At 37.1% G+C, this 17,639-nt stretch overlaps 2 protein-coding genes across 2 annotated transcripts; both read left to right on the top strand.

Moving 5' to 3' along the window:
* Nucleotides 1-1,272: 1,272 nt before the first annotated feature.
* On the top strand, nt 1,273-14,918 carry LOC145783465 (protein wntless homolog B-like). Its single transcript, XM_082595351.1, has 9 exons — nt 1,273-1,402; nt 2,195-2,298; nt 3,020-3,176; nt 3,663-3,982; nt 6,705-6,841; nt 7,474-7,642; nt 8,274-8,648; nt 9,150-9,300; nt 10,284-14,918. The coding sequence occupies exons 1-9, from the start codon at nt 1,297-1,299 to the stop codon at nt 10,385-10,387; spliced, it is 1,623 nt and encodes a 540-aa protein (XP_082451477.1). The 5' UTR covers nt 1,273-1,296; the 3' UTR covers nt 10,388-14,918.
* A 96-nt stretch (nt 14,919-15,014) lies between these two features.
* LOC145783632 (kelch-like protein 12) lies at nt 15,015-16,586 on the top strand. Its single transcript, XM_082595524.1, has one exon. The coding sequence runs from the start codon at nt 15,015-15,017 to the stop codon at nt 16,584-16,586; it is 1,572 nt and encodes a 523-aa protein (XP_082451650.1).
* Nucleotides 16,587-17,639: the final 1,053 nt, after the last annotated feature.

Raw genomic sequence — 17,639 nt, 5'->3', positions numbered from 1 at the left:
GCCTGGCCAATTAGTGCACAACTGTATTGGTACTAGGTTACCAGTTACCGTATATGCCATGGATGCTTTTTCCTACAATTGACTTTCTAAACAATAACTCGTTAAAATATTTTTTTTTAATTTTGTAATTTGCGGTGTGCGGTGCGGTGCAGTGTCAAAGTTCCAGATAAATTGCGGTGTGCGGTGCGGTGCGCGGATAGATGAGTCAGTTGCGGTGCGGTGTGCGGATAAAAATTTTGGGTTCGCTGCATCTCTAAGTCGCCAATACCTTCCAGCACTGCAGTTGAAAGAATGTTTTCAATGGGCAAAGACATATTGGAACCAAAACATAGCAAAATGTCAGATGAACACTTTCAGATGCTTGTGTCTCTTCCGGCAACACTAAAAGGCAGAAACGCGGAAATAAGTGCGGAAAACTGGCAACAGCTCAAGAGAAGACATTTTGTAAAGTTGAAACGGTATTAAAGCACAAGTATAATATAATGGAAGTTAAACAACGACTTTAATTTATTATGAGAAGCAACACTTTCAAATGCGTCACATTAGGTTAACTTTTGAGTAAGCAAAAAACGCAACCAAATAAAAATATATACGGTATGTAGGCTATACAATTACGAAATCTCATATATTTGCTTTTTGTCATAAAGTATACCAGAATTGTCATTTAGGACTGCATTCTTATTTTTTAGAAGCAAAATGCAAATGTTGCAACATTTCATTCTTTCATGATGGAGGTATCGCTATGTTAAACAATATGGACGCCGAGATCGTATTTCCACATTTTCTGCATCGGTGTTAAAGCGCTACTTCTGCGGACAATGACAAAAAAAAATTGATTTTGTAAATCTTTTTGAACTGATGCATTCATCTCAATCACCCACATTCATTGTTATTCAGAAATGGAAACTGTAATGCAGTGAGCATTTGACTATGGTGAAGAAATAGTTGAGAATAAGTACTGAAGCCTTTCTAGTATTAGTGAGTGATCACTGGTAACACAATCACCTGCTGGTGTGTTAACTATGGCATTTTCAACTTGTGTAGCACCATTCTCGGCAGTTTTGCATACGTACTTGTAGAAACTTTCAACCACTTACACAATACACACTTGTTGTCATTAGCAGATTACTATCAGTACCGGTACGGTAAGCTATGCCAAGTAACAGTCTTTTTATTTTAATCATGTTGCTAAAAGCCAAACTCAGTCTATTGCATAATATTTTTTTTGTTAGTCATCATGGTTGGTAAATATTTGTTTTCAGAGTTTGTGATCTTATTACTGTAGTTTTAAGAAACATGGCTGGTGCTGTAATTGAAAATTTATCTACAAAAAAGTTGGTTGCAATAATTCTTTGCCTTTTTCTTGTGGAAGTGATTTTCATATTAGTCGGAGGTTTCTATTGTAAGTACCGTACTTCATAAAAAAATAAATTATTTGAGGTTTTTGTCATATTAGGCTATAGATATAAGTTATTTGTCAAGATTCCTCTCAATTTTCCCATAAGTTGCATTAGATTACTCACAAGTCCGGCCGAACTACCTATTAGTCCCATCGAATTTCAGATACGACAATTGTAAGTCACGTCAAATCACTGATAATTTGTGTTGAATTAGGCTACCAATAGGTTATTAATTACAGTTACATAAGTGCAGTTGTTTTCCGTCGGGTTTATGGGTACTTTTGTGGTTAATCGACATGACTTAAGTATGGTCATTGGTCATGGGTGATTCAACACAACTCATTGGTAATTCAACCAGACTTAAAGGTAAATTGACATAACATACAGGTAGTTCATTGAACCCTAGAGAGATAAGAAGTTAAATTTATGTACGGTATTTGCTTTCATGTATGTTGTGGAGTGCTGTGTCTGGACAGTGGACACAGTGACATGCTTTAGACAGCAGTAAATTTAACATACAACAACAAACCGCTGACCACATTATTTTATATTATCCAACAGTGTCTATGAAACACCAAATAGAAGGCATGTTGCTGCAGCATCGCACTAAGCTACCCAGTCTTTGCTTCTCGCAAGTTGTCCTGACTTTGGAAAAGCATTTTACTACACATACGCAGTATATTTTTTTTGACTAGACATATGGGTTTTTGCCTTAATTTTGAAATATCACTTTCTCAAATTTTGCAATGCATCTGGCAATGGCAATCTATCACAGTATTTTATTGTTTTTTTAGCACCACAACCAACACATGTTGTTGGACCTGCTCCACTACATCATTGTCTTCAAGATAAAAATTATCCTCATCAACTGGCTCTTCCTAGTACATGTCAGAAAGTGGTAAGGTTTTTTTACAATTGAATGAAATTTATATTTTAGAGATGTTCTGGTAGATATTTATTAGCTTAACATTCTGGTATTTTAAAGTTTTGTTTGTAGTTTTAATGAGCAAAGTGTTCGAAATACCACTTTGGACATACAGTAGTATGATTTGTCAAGATTGTTAATTAATGAAAGATTGTTGCATTGATTTTGATTTTAAAGCCATAAGGCTTCATTAGTAAAGTCATAAAATTAATGCAAATTAACATTGAGATGTTAAGTCGTATGTTTACCTCAGAATCATTGACTATCTTACACAATTTACTTGTATGGCCGTAGCAGAGTAGTCTTGACATCAAGTTACTCAGCCATGAATTATGATTCCAACTCAGCTGCATAAATGACAAGTTTCAGTTCTAAGCAATTCATCAATGCAGTGGACATCTGCTATAAAACGACTCATTTAGGAGCATAACTGTAAGGAGTTTCTACATCAGCATGCATTGATTCAACTCGTAGTATGAACAGATCATCCTTCTGTGGATGAAGTAGTTTATAAGCAGCAGCGTTTCAACTGTAAGCATCATTCTTTATGGTACAATATTTTCAGTGAAAAAGGTACAAACTACAAAATTCCTAAAAGTCCATTCTCCAAGTTAACGGACTAATGTGGTTTGATCAAGCAGAATTGACTCTAAAAGCATCATTGTTTATCTTCTATGGCTTTTTCCATTTGCAGGACATCGCCTCCACAGACGATCCAAATGTAACACCAGACCGAGTGATTTTTTCAAACATTGTTCCTTACAACAAGAACCATCACATTATCAGATGGTTTCAATACATGCTTTGCTTTGCCAACATAAGAATTCATTTCCAAGAAAATAATCCCGTTGGTAAGTTATATATATAAACAAACTTTCTATCATTTTTTATTAACTACCGTAACTGTTACTGTAATGTCAAATGCTTATCTGCAGTTTCAGGTGTTGTCTCACATTTATCTATTCAGTTTGAGTTTAAAAAGACTAGAGCTGAATTAATCCTCATGATGGTTACATGTTAGCTGAATTACTCCTTATGATTGGAACTTATAAGGGTTAAATGTCAGGTTTCAGAGTGAAAGTTTTCCATAATGGCTCTAAATATCACTACTTTTACTGTTTGAATTTTGGTATTTTTTCTGAAAATCAGTTTATGTGTGGATGTTAACTTTCCAAGGCAGACTCTTAGACCTCAGGTTTGGAACCACTGTTCTAGCACATTCTGATACTTTATTTTGTCACAAATTATTGTTAAGATAAAATTGCCACAGCTGTTTGATTTGTTGGCAAGTTGGAGTCAAGTTGTAGTGTTCTTCTGACATGTTTTCCTTTCATCAGGGAAAGGGGGAGAAGCTTTGTTGACCTTAGAACTTCGCATTGCTTACTCTGACTATGATGATGCCTACCAGCATCCTGAAATGTGGACTGAGTTTGCTAACTCAACCGAAGTGCGAACTCTTGAATGTCATTTCCCTTATGATCAAACAAAGGAATTTGAAGGTTTTGAATACAACTGTGACCCTATATTCATCTTCCAACTCGGTTCCCTCCCACATAAAAGATACTTGATCAATATGAAGCTCCCCACTGGCTTGTACGATCCTGGTGCACCAGAAAGCAACAGAAACATTGGAAAAGTGGTTGAGATTGAATACATTGTAAGTTTGTTGGTTATAATAATGGACTGAAATATTATATACACTACAGTAAGTTAAACCATTATAAGTGACATCACTTCTGGCAATGCAGCGTTTTATTGTTATTTCTTGACGCTTTACTGGCGAAAACGGGTGATCAGCTGTTTGTTGCATCGATTAAACTCCAGACCAAATCAGGGTTGATCGGTTTAAACCGCCCGGTTAAAACCTGGTTTAAACTGGGCAGTTTTGACCACCTATTACTGGTCAAAACCCCTTTAGTGTATGAATCAAGTTGATTTTCAATTGAATTAAAAATATTACCCTCCATGTTTAGTAATGATGTTCAACTATATTTTGTTTTGATCAACAATAACCTAAATGCTGGATTTGGAACAAAAATATTCAATTTCTCTGTTTATTTTTGATATTTCAATCAGTTGGTTACCGTATTTTACGGACCATAAAGCTCATCCGATTATGAGGCGCACTGTCAATAAATTGCATTGATTAGTTTTTTGTTCAGACATAAGGCACACAGGGCTATAGAACGCAACGTATTTTAAGGAGTATGGGTTACCATATAAAGCTCATTAAACAAAAATGCGTAAGAAATGTAAGCAAGTCACAATATTACAATGAGCAAAAGAAAAAAATGGGCCTAGTGAATATTACAGTTGCTAGTTGCTTTTACCGTAATTTGTTGTGTAAGACGGTGTTTTATTTATATAATAATGGTATCGGTACTGGTTTTGAGTGTAGGCAATAATGCACTATATACTTGATCCATACATTAGAGATGCAGCGAACCCAAAATTTTTATCCGCACACCGCACCGCAACTGACTCATCTATCCGCGCACCGCACCGCACACCGCAATTTATCTGGAACTTTGACACTGCACCGCACCGCACACCGCAAATTACAAAATTAAAAAAAAATATTTTAACGAGTTATTGTTTAGAAAGTCAATTGTAGGAAAAAGCATCCATGGCATATAACTGGTAACCTAGTACCAATACAGTTGTGCACTAATTGGCCAGGCTAACCAGATCATATTCTCTTATCAGCAATGCATCTAAGTTCTAAGACATAATACAAACTAAGACAAATAGAATGTTCCTGGATCCAGTATCAGGACTTTTGAACACTTTTTGTAAGCAATAATGCAATTATAATGCCAGTGGCTATATGAACTACACACACAAGAGTAAAACTTATAGCCTGAACTCACTGGGCTAACTGATATAGTAAATAATGCGGTAGTTGCGCTAGGCCTATAGCCTGGTAACTGAGCTTATCAGCTAGGCTACTAACCAAAAACATTCGTACAGCTTCCCTGACAAGCAAGCCCTAAAACCCTGTCAACTGCAAGCCATTTGCAATTTGCATAGCTTTCCATCTTAGGGTTTCCGAAGGGAAAAATAACTGATCCGTGTTTCCAATTTAAATTTGAAGTTTCATAGCTGATTCTTGAAAAGTTGAAAGTTTACGTTTACGAAAGTTTAATTTCTTGAAAGTTTACGTTTACGAAAAATTAATTTCTTGAAAGTTTACGCGGCAAGCGGCGCGGCGCGGCTTTGTCATTTCAACCTTCCACGCGGCGCGGCACGCGGCGAAAAAGTCAAAAGCGGCCGCGTACGCGGCGCGGCGCGGCTTGCATCACTACCATACATTAGGCGCACCGGCTTATAAGCCGCACAATCAATTTATGAGGAAAAAAAGGATTTAAATTGCGCCTTATGGTCCGTAAAATATGGTTATTTTAGTTATTGAGAAAATTCAAATTTTAAAAATAAGTTTCTGATGAACCAAAAAATGCTTGGTAGAACGATGAACAATTTGCACAGCCAACTGAAGTACAAGAATTTATTCCAACAATTTTTTTTTATGAAGAACATTTGCCATCAAATTTTGCCTGACAGGTCGGTATTGGCGGCCATTAATGAAAGTTCAGGCGGGCCGGCCATGGCCACCAGCTATTTCGAGGCCTGCATATCAAAATGGTCACAACTCACAACTGCTTTTATATTATATATATATACATATTTCCTAAATAGCCCATAGCCCAGGTAGCCGACCATTCACTACATAAAAATATTTTTCTGGGTTTTGACCGGTTTAAACCTAGTTTTAACCTAGTTTAAAACTAGGTTCAACCTGGTTTAACCGGTTTAACCTGGTTCAATCCTGGACCAAATGCAGATGGTGTACACTGTACAGTAGAGTGGTTCAAAAAATATGTATATACTTACTGTAGTGTTTGAAACAAGAATACATCAGAAAGTTTTTTGTTTTGTCTAAATTGTTATTTCGAATTTCACACTGCAAAGTGTTTGCAAGCCTGCAGGATTGCTACCACTCTTTGTGGCTTAGTAGAATGTTAACGTAATAATGCAATGAAAGAATTAATACAACTGTAAGGCAGAGCTCGTGATGATGTGAGGGAAAGTTGAATTATATTGTGAAAAGATCAGGGGTGGCTCGTTTTGAATGATTTCTTTAGATGAAATTAAGAAAATGCATCGCTGAGAGCTTTGTCATGTTGAAGTGCTTCAGTGTCACTGCACACTGCACAGGTGACAAGAGATGTCTGCTTTAACTAAGGAATGTTGTGTAGACGAAGCAGATGCATCGCATTTAAAATTACTGAGGATAAATGCAAAAAGGCTGCTATTTCACGTCACATTCACGTAATGTCAGTTGAACTAAATGTTAACATTGTTTTTTGTGATGCTTCCAGTCGATCATGCAGACGGGTGGCTTCACTGCGATGTGGTTGGGAATGAAGACAGCTCTGTTTATTGCCATGATATGTCCAGTGGCGTGGTTTTGGAACAGGGTGCGTTCTTTGGCAAGAAAGTCTTTGCTAATAGAAAAGTAAGTGTGGAGAAGGCCTAGCCTAATTAGTTGGCATGATATAGTTCAATACGAAATAAGTTCTAACAACTTTTAATCATACCTTGACCGAATGATTTCAATAGTATATAATGTAATTGTTTGTAATTAAATACTACGATTTGCACATGCGAAGAGGTGTAAGGATGCGTTGATTGCATTGGAAATAAATAATTTAATTGATGAAACAATGAGAGGTGTAGCCAGGCTTGTCATACTCCCTTATTTCTACGATTTGTCCTTATATTTGACTTGAGTCCTTGTTTTCAACAATTGCAATACTTCTATATTTTTTGGAAGTCTATGTCAATGGCAACCCTGGAAGCTGTCGAGGGCCGTTCAGCTCGGTATAATGGTCAATAATGTTTTTTTTCATAAATTGTATAATAGCCGCAATCGTTGGTGAATCATTCAGTTGGTTACATTCTGAAGTTTAATGCAATGGAAACCAGTCTAGAAATCATGGCTGTGAAGTAGAAAGAATTTAGGTGTGTCTGGAGTCGAAATCAGCCAGTAAAAATGCGAGGAATTGGAGTAAATTTGCGCCCGACTCCACAAGTCTGCTAGAAATTTTGCTATTCTTCTTGATGTTCCCGACTTTTTTGTTTTTGTAGGGCTTGCTTTGTCCTTGGCCTTTCCATGGTGTTCCTTAATCTTCCTGTGGAATTCTTTACAATCCAGTTTGATGTTCCATGGATGTTGCTCTTCACCGACATCCGGCAGGGATTCTTTTATGCGATTCTCTTCAGCTTTTGGGTCATATTCACCGGCGAGCATCTCATGGTGGGTTTTGTGCACAGACGAGCATTTGTGTAGCCACCTGAGTGACAGAAAAGGGTAGGCACTTTAACATTACCCACTGGTCGAAGAGGTACGCAATCATGCGTGACATGTTCATTCGCGATTCAGCTGATTTCAGTCATGTGACTCGTGACGTGATATTCTGATCAAAAATTTTGATACAAAGAAATTTAACTGAATGCTTTACCACAACCACCGTTGCCTAATGGTTAGGGCAGAGGAGTATAGTAATTTCGATTTCGTGGTTTCGATTCCCACCCTCTGCTAATACTATTTTTTCTTCTGCAACTGAACTGAGTGCAAGAAGGATCTTAATGGTAGCCACTTTAACAAGTCGAAATTGTGACTAAAACACAAATATTGATTGAACATGTCACGCATGATTGCGTACCTCTTCGACCAGTGGGTAATGTTAAAGTGCCTAACACAGAAAAGCGCCGGAGAAGGTCACGTCATCTCATACTTATAATTTCACAAATCTCAATCGGTTTGAGTGGACAGTGCGCTCACGCTCATTGGCATGAAACCAGCCTTCTACTTTATGTTTTGACTCGCTTTATCTCACAGGGCATAGGCTACGCTTTTTAATCGACAATTTTGTTAACTTGAACAGGACCAAGCTCGTCGCAACAAGCTTTCCGCATACAAGTGGCACCTCGGCTGCATATTCACCACCTCCCTGGCTCTTCTCGGGTTTGAACTTGCAGAGCGTGGAATACAACTCGTCAATCCATTTGGGACAGTGTGGAAGCACCCAGCCTTTGGTTATGCTTTGCTCATCGTCGGAGGCATCTCTGCCGCGTTGTACCTCATCCTATTGGGCTATTTGGTGTACAAAGTCTTTCGGTCCATTCGCTACAAACGACGCTTCATCCTCCCAGACGAACGAGCTGTGCAGTTTCAGTCGATCGTTGGACGCTTGAAGCGGCTGATGCTCCTGACACTCGCTACAGCTGGATTGTCCGTCGTCTTTTTCTTTCTGGAGCAGGTCCGTATCACATGACATTGTGTACCAATTTCTTTTGTTGGAAACCGACAAATTCATGCTTTTGTCCTTTCCTAGTAATTTTTCTATTTGAAAGTATAGTAATTTTTCTATATTCACGGCTGTTTTTAAAAGATTTTGTGCAGTAGCAATTGTTACTTGAAAAGGTGGTGGTAATTACTTTGACCTATGTTTGTAAAAACTTGTTAATTTCTAGTAATTTAGACTTTCGAGGTTAGCTGGAGGGGAACTTCTTGTAACGTCACAGCTTCTTAACTCGAATACGTTTTCTCGCTGAAACTACAGTAGATTGTATGTTGAAATACGGCATACAGTTAACACATGTATTATGTTTCGTGTACTAGTAGTGGTGTTAACAAGGTTATGCCCATTGGAAACTTGTTGGTAATATTTTGATAATTTTTCAACTGCCTTATTTATTGAGCTTAGCTGGAGGGAAAAAAATTCTTAATTCAAAGTTTGATTGAGCAAACTTTCTCACAGAAACTCGACGGCGTGTTAAACGAGTGGTTTGCATTGAATGTCCAAGTGGCGTCAGCATTCTTCACTGGAGTGTACGCGTTGTGGAACATCTACGTCTTCACCATCCTTTCCATGTACGCACCCTCTCATAAGGTGTACGAGTTTACTACAGGTCAGATGATGTAGTAACTGTTACTTTAAATAACATATTTTTTTAAGTGTTATAGATTCTATTTGAATAAGGACCTTCTAATGATCCTCCTTTTGGTGAATCAGGCTGTCAAGGGCTTAGAGACTAATAACTATATTTGATTTATTTTTTTAATTGTTAAGTTTTAATATAAAACCCGGACAGCAAAATGTCCTTGTAAAATTCCGTCATTATTACATTGATTCAACGTCTACAATCTGCATTTAATTCAATGTAAAAATGACTTTTTTGCAGTCTGGAAAGTTAAACGAAACAACAGAACTGTGTTTAAATTGCTATGTCAAAATATCATTTCGTTCTCTTTTAGTATTTTTGCATATATCTTGCTCTTCTCTTATTTTTCTTTGAGGTGGAAATCCTATTGAATCAGAAATGATAAATTTATAAATACTAATTGAAATAGCAACCATGGCCACCTGGAGATGCGGCCTGATTTGTCACATTTTGCAGATTTTGATTACAGCTACTGCTAGTGCTTGACTGACATTTTTTGAGATGTTTTTACTTTTTGCGGTTTCCTAATGACAAAAAAACTTTTTTGTTGCCTTGGGGAAGCAGTAGCAAATGAGAAAAGTAAGTTGAAAAACGCAAAATCAGACTGTTATTGAAAATTAACAGTCTGACTAAAATTTACAAAATCAAATTTTCTTTGTTTTTCAACATGTGAGGATGTTAAAGCCTATTGTGTCATCTGGGGAAAAGAATAAAGAAAGCGTAAAAATCTAATTTTTAGAAAAGTTTGTTTAAACGTTCGCCCAAAGTTAGAAAAACTTTGAAATTTCTGCAAAATGTGACAAATCAGGCCGTATCTTTAGGTGGCCATGTAGCAACTAACAACTTGTGGTACACGGCAATGTTGATCGGTGCATCTATGTTTGCTTGCTTCTATTAGCTCTGTTAAGACATTGATAGTTATGTGTGAAACCTCTGCTTTCTTATTCCAGCGGATGATAATTCCGAAGAAGTCCATGAACTGGCTCCTTTGCAAAACGACTCTGAGCCGACACAAATCCTCAACATCGCGCAGCAAAAGGAACGCGAAGATTAGCATCTCATCTGCGCTTCTGTTTTATTTATCCTGCACGACGGAGCTAGGTGGCTACAACGATTGCATCGGCCTTTGGATCGTGCTCGTACTTTTGTATTTGTAGAACTTTGATTGAATCGTGAAAGAACACAAAGACTAAGATTGCTCTTCAGCTGCGCTTGGTTACGAACTCGCAGTATTTCTTTGTTTTGGCTTTAGTACATGGCGTCTAAATGCGCTTGTGCAGAGTTGAGCTTTCACATCAACATTTTAAATCTTTTGATCAAGTGGATCGAATCCTCAGCTTTGGGCCGATGTGTGTGTGTTCTATTCCCCCTTGACTCTCACCGAACATGTCGTAAAAATAGCGCAGTATTAGTAGAAATAATGTACTTGTTTGCACTGACACTGCCTTTGCTGCACAACGCTTAGATGCATACATAACGTGGGTACACAACTTATAGTACAGTAGGGGTGCAAGACCTGTCTTCTGGGATACATAGATGCTCAATCATCTGGTTGGTTATAAGAAATTATTCCTTCTTACCAGGACTTCAACCACCGTTATAACTAGCTGACTATAAGTTTTTAGCGATTTTAGGAAGGGTTGCGAGAACTGGTATGTAGTTTTGAAATGGTCCTAACAGAGCAAAAGCATAAAAACCAATGGTCAAAGGCAACACATAACTGAAACAGCAACAGTCGCTATAATGGAAGTTGTGGTTTATTTCCCGAGACACAGGCAACGCACTGAAGCTGTATCGGTACTCAAAACGTAACTGTGAAGATTTTGTCAAGCAGAGCGTAAAGTTGGTAGTTTCTTGAACTTATGTTGCGCTGTGCAAAATTGCAAAGGGAAATTAGTTAAAACAAATGTTTTCTTAGTCAACGAAACATTATAAAAAAAATGATGTTTTTTACAGTTTCAAAGTTGGTTTTTGCTTTATTGATTGGGTTATTGTTAATCTAGTTTTAGAAACTCATCATCATGTGAAATTTTGCGCTGTAAAAACTCGTTTGTTTCAACCAAACTTAGCAACACTAAAGACAATAAAAATTTAATGAAGGTAAAGTTTAGCTAATTCCTCTCGACAAACGTGATGCCACCGCCAGTCGTGCGGTTGCTGACACGTGTTTTGTTTGTGTTTCGAAAAGGGAACTCTTTGGCCCGATAATTATCGTTTGCCAACTGATCGCTTGGTGAACACGCACTCATCAACTGAACATGATAATCATTCAGTGACCTTCAAACGCTTTCAAGGACTCCAGTCTCACGGCATGACAGTTGCCCACACAACCCGTTGAACTGGTTGATTCGATCAGATTTATCTGAGGCCAAAATCGTGCCCAGACGAACTGCGTGCTAGACCGTTCTGCTGTAAAACTATAAACGTTCCATAAGCGTTCTCTAACGTACGTAGATGAGTTAACGTAGATGAGTTAGTCGTAACGTAGATGAGTACGTAGAACGTACTCATCTACGTAGATGAGTTAGTCACCTATCCGAGACTTCCTGAAGTTTCGAATCAAATCTACAGAGTTTTATGTTCCCTTGTATTACTGCTTTCAATGATTTTCTACATGTTTGCTTTAGTTTGAATCAAATTTGTTTAAATAAAAAAATCTGATTTCAAGCAATTCAGTATTGACAACCTTGCCGACATCCAGTCCCAGGATGCTGCATAGCAAAGTCTTGGAATAATTTTATTTTCTGGACTTTGGATGGAATTATAGGTTGATGGTGGTCCAATAGTTTTTTATGTCTTACGTTTCAATCTACACATGTTTCTGATGCGTTATCATGTTGGTCAGTGAGCTGAAATGGTTTTCGATTTCACTATCAAGACAGGGTAATCACCTCATTGTCTACAGTACCTCTGAGCATAATTGATGCTGGTATTGAGATGTTAAGGACGTTTGCACTAGTGTTTCACTGAAAAGAGTGTAACTTCTTACAACGCTATAAATATATATTTTTTCATTGCTGAGTGCATCCCATATAGACTGTGTATAGACTTTCTGTGTGCTGTTGAACGTGTTCAATTGTGGTGCTTGAATAACCATTACTTGTACGTCTCCCGTAAACTTGAGCGAAATCAAGTCACCGACCTATGGCGCTCTAGCGCATTTACCTGCTTCATGCGTCTCTACCTTGTGTTCTCCATGTCATTGTGATGAAACAACCTGCCATTTGTGAGCTCATGGTGCTATTTATCGTGTCAAAGCTTTCATGTCAACGTTTGTAGGTGCTTCTGTTTAATCGTAAACATGATTTGTTGAAATTCTCTGCTTCTGTTGCTTTGGAAGTCTTGGTTCTCTAAAAGTAAACAAAATAGAATCGTCTCCACACAATACTGGGATTGCCCAATCAGTTCCCAACGTACAATAAACCAACTTGGTTCTTGTTGCATTGATGTCTAAATATAGCTGAAAATAATGCTCCGACACCTAATATAGGAGAGAGATGTTTTTTATTTGTCTTTCATATACGAGCCGAGAAAGAATGGTATGCAACACAACGAACATAAATTGAAAGCAATTGATTGAGTTTCGCTTTTAGCAGCATGATCGTTGCTTACTTCACAAGGCAGATTTAAACGATCTGTCTTTGCCTGATGCTGCGAGTTTGCTGTGGCAATAGTAAGTTGCGCTAGCTTTCGGAACACAGTTCCCTAGTCATGTACTATGATGAATGTTCTATGTACTATGATGAATGTTCATCATAGTACATGACTAGGGAACTGTGTTCCGAAAGCTAGCGCAACTTACTATTGCCACAGCAAACTCGCAGCATCAGGCTAAGAAAGATCGTTTAAATCTACCTTGTGAAATAAATTGAAAGGCCTGGCAGCACTGAACAACTTTTCGGTTTTCTGGTCTAGATACGTGTTGTCTCTTTTGACCACCCCTAGATGTAGAAACTTTAATTCCATCATCGCTTCTTGCCTGTATTGCAGTGACGCGGCCAAATCGTATTTTTTGTTATTTTCCAACTTTAATGTAGCATCTTATAACGTTGTTTTGATGTTCACTAACCTCTGTCACGCTTTTCCTCGTGCTTTCATTGCCAGTGTTTCTTTCGCCGTATTCATTTTTCTTTCAATACCCATCGCTTCACATCTGCACTGACGTTATGAGGAACTGAAGTGCCAGTCACAGTACACGATGTGCTTGTTATTTCAATACATAGGTCGCCAATAATGCTCAAGATTTGGGTGTTCATGGGTTGCATGTGGCCAACAGTTAGTATGTAACTTGATATACTGTGTATATCTTTCTGTATATCTGCAGCCAGACCGCTATATCCGAGAGTCTGTAATGTAAATCATTAACGCCATCTTGCCGCAGTGGGACGGATGTGAAATGTTGGGTTTTGTCAGCCTGCTGTCCGCGAAGCATCGTTTTGTACAATTCATATCTGTCCACCATCACATGCCGTAGTTGTTTGTACTTTGTAGTGAGGTCATAAAGCTGATTTGTTGCATCGCAGCGTCATCTTTTGGGATATAAGAATTCATATTATGTGTCTGTCTGATTGAGACGTTGATAATCATCGTCTTCCAGGCGCTTTGCCGTCTGAAACAAGTGTAAACTCATTGGTTTTGACGCTTGTGCTTGTGGCCCATTTATTCAGACTGCTTAAACATATTAATCTTTGTCAACTATTGATTTGCTTTCGAAGTTGCTTTCAAGAAAACTGAAATAAATCGTGTCCAAGACTTCCTTGTTGCAAAGCGAGTTTCGACCTCGATACTTGAAGAAGTGAGAATTTCTATGAATTTTTTGTCATGGCTGAATAGAAGTACACAATAGGTTGTAAGGGCTTTGGATCATGGGGATGCGAAACTACATCCGTCGTTGGCTTATCCGCAATACTAGAAGCGTTACGTTATTGCTGGTAGAATACCTAACTTATTGTTTGTGTTGCATTGAGAAGCAATCGACAAAGACCAAATGATTGTTTTGCTGTCTCCTTGGCAGATGAGCTAAGGTTGTCACATTCTAAAATTTAAATTATTTTTTGTATAGAGTGTTAATTGAGATGAGACAAAAAAAAACACTTAATTTGCTACCTTATTGGTAGAGGAGGTCACAATTATTGCAACAAAATTAGGTGTACTGAGATTGATATTCATGAGTTTGCTTTTACGGGCGTTGCTTTGTCTGCGCCTTTGATAAATGTAAATGTTGCAGCAAAAGCCATTATATTCCTTCCACATTAAACTCGCTTAGCGAACTATTCATTTTTGTTTCTAGTAAAACAGCGATGTGTAGCCATAATTCAACATCTGCAAATGTTGAATCAATGACATAAGAAGAATTGATTTGTTGCCTGGGTTGCAACACAAAGTGAACAATCGTATAATTGTTTGAATATTTACTTATCTTTACTTTATCCTTGCACTGTGCCGTTCGTAAGGTAGACAGGCAGTTGATGCTGTAGCTACTTGAAACTGTCATTTGCAGTGACTGGAATATGAAAGTTTGTTGTGTTCAAATGCAACTTTTGTGTAACTGCATGTTCACGTGTTCACAGGATTATAGAGGAAAATAAACCAGTTAATATTGAAAGCAGAATTTGTTTTTGTTTGTTTTGTTTGTTTATCTTTATCCTGCATTGCGGGAAAGCGGACTTGAGCGCTACAGAATGAAGTCTAAACTTTATAAAAGCAATCACGCTTTAGAAATGTTGTCAATGTTGAATAACGACAGAATCAAAATGAAAAACTATTGTGATATCACTTTAACTGCTGGATCTAATGACTTTGCTGGACACAAATGTATCCTTGGAGTGTTCTCAACATTTTTCTCAAAAATGTTTTCCATTGAAATGCGGGAAAAGTATGAAGGAAAAGGAAATATCCAAGGAGTGACTGAAGAAACATTTGAAGCTGTTTTAAACTTCATTTACACTTGTGACATCACAATCACAAGTGAGAATGTGTACAACTTAATAGAAGCAGCTAATTACATGGGGATTCCCCACTTGAAGGAATTCTGTGTAGAGTTTTTATTGGAGGAAATTGATGTAACAAACTGTCTACATATTCGTTCATATGCAAAGTTGTACAATCTTGATAAAGTTGTAACAAAAGCAAATTTTGTGATTGCACAAAACTTTGAAAGTCTAATCAAAGAAAATGTGTTCAACAAACTAAAATTGGAAGACTTCAAAGAATTATTTGAATTAGAAGATAAACATGTGACGTCTGAGGAAATTGTTTTCTATGGAATGATTGAGTGGATCAAACATGACGTCGATACACGTAAGCAACACTTGACTGAGTTTTTCAGTTTATTGAAACTTGAAACATTATCTTTGAGTTTCTTGCAAGATGTTGTCAGCCAAGAAGAATTGATCGTAAATTCCAATGAATGCCTTAAAATGTGTTTTCAATTAACACTTTCCAGAATTCGAGTTCAACAAAACAATCAAGCTATTGTTGAGCAACAAGGACCAGATGAATATTTTATCGTGTTTAATAAAAAGCAAGTATTGAAATATGATTTTATCAAAAAACGATCAAACAGGCTCCCAAACACATTGTTTGATCATACTAATGGATCAGCTGTGTCTCACAAAAGAAAAATTTACTTCTTAAGTGGAAGCAACACCAATGCAGTGGAAACATTAGACTTGGACAACCATGGGTCAGGTTGGAAGGAATTAGTTTCTACAAATGTGAATAGATGTAGTGGTACTTCTGTTGTTTTCGATGGTTGCATTTACAACTGTGGTGGACAAAATGGATATGGTGCTTTACGATCTGGAGAATGTTATAACATTGCCGAGAACAAATGGAACAGCATTGATGACATGAATGAAGGACGTTGTCACTTTTCTATGGTTTCCACCAATGGAAGAATATATGCAATCGGTGGTCGAAATAATTTTGGTTACCGGTACTTAAACTCAGTTGAACATCACGATCCTCGTCAAGGTGGTTGGAATATTGTTCCTTCAATGACAGTTGCAAGATCTGGTCTTGCAGGTGTTGTTCTCAATGATCAAATATATGCAATAGGAGGGTACAATAATACCAATGGAAAACTGAAGTCGATCGAACGATTTGATCCACGAAACCAAATCTGGTGCAATGTTGCAAAGATGAATCATGCAAGATCCCACCATGGAGCTTGTGTTTTTAATGGGAAAATATACGTTGCTGGAGGAGGATCAGATGCTGTGGAAGTTTATGATCCAAAAAAGAATGTTTGAAAAATTGAGATAAAAATCTCTGACTTTAAAAATGTTCAATTTGTTGTTGGCATTTAGTTTTGTTTCATGCCTAATATTCTTTTCTCACAGTATATTGTTTGTTTTATTGAGAGTTATTTTTTGTGAATTTTTTGACTCATCCTTAGCCTACTTACTAAAATCAACATGTCGAATTATCAAATAGCTACATTTTTTTGAATTGTGAATAGTTCAGGCTGAAAAACTTGCAGTTATGAAGTGTTGTTTTAGTTTCATTTTTACGAGGATGAAAATGATTTTAACAGATGGTTGTTGAAGCAAATCATTTACTAATTTCTTTCAAACTAAACATTGGCAAGAACCTGCATGACGGTTTGATGGAACTAGTAACTACTGGAAGAAATTGCCAAACACCAAATCTACAGAAACATTACTGATTACTCTTCACTTAATTTACTGTAGGGCTAGTTTTAGCTAATGCTCTTGTCTATTAATATAAAAAATATTCATTATTACAAATGATTCCAATTAGTTTGCGATGTTTTATATGGTTTTGTCACAGTTTAGTCGCATGTATCTCAACCTTGATTCCAATTACCTTAACACCAATAACAGTAAAACCAGGAAATTTCCCAAGTATGAAACGTCCTTGTTCTTACAACCACCGAATATTCCAAAATGCAATCAAGTTTTTGAAAACCTAGACAGAATGGATGACAGCTTGGTCGGATTGAATTGCATAATTCAAAAATAAACATTACATAAAATAATAACTAGTGTAGATTATAATTAATTTTCAGTCATTTATTATTAACTTTTCACGAATAGGCTATCTGTTGTTTTTGTTTTGATGAGTTTTTATTTTCCTAACGAGGGCAGAAAGTTTTGCCTAAAACGATTGAATTTATTTTGTTGTTATTTTATGTAATTTTTATTTTTGAATTATGCAATTCCATCCGATCAAGCTGTAATGTATTACCTGTCTATGGTTTTCAAGAACTATCTCTCTACTAAAGCTATACAAACAAGTTTTCAACTACGAGTGTATCACTAACTAGATAGTTCAGACTAATT

The sequence above is a fragment of the Aplidium turbinatum genome, chromosome 14 (assembly GCF_918807975.1).
Source record: "Aplidium turbinatum chromosome 14, kaAplTurb1.1, whole genome shotgun sequence".
Classification (NCBI taxonomy): Eukaryota; Metazoa; Chordata; class Ascidiacea; order Aplousobranchia; family Polyclinidae; genus Aplidium; species Aplidium turbinatum.
The sequence above is the reverse complement of the archived record's forward strand: the minus strand, read 5'-3'. Positions and strand labels throughout refer to the sequence as shown.

Bases quoted from the DNA above. Each gene is read 5' to 3' on its own strand.
- LOC145783632 (XM_082595524.1), top strand. From the start codon at position 15,015: ATGAAGTCTAAACTTTATAAAAGCAATCACGCTTTAGAAATGTTGTCA.
- LOC145783465 (XM_082595351.1), top strand. From the start codon at position 1,297: ATGGCTGGTGCTGTAATTGAAAATTTATCTACAAAAAAGTTGGTTGCA. The intron at 7,643-8,273 runs GTGGGTTTTGTG...TAACTTGAACAG, and splicing joins TCACCGGCGAGCATCTCATG to GACCAAGCTCGTCGCAACAA. The intron at 8,649-9,149 runs GTCCGTATCACA...ACTTTCTCACAG, and splicing joins TCTTTTTCTTTCTGGAGCAG to AAACTCGACGGCGTGTTAAA.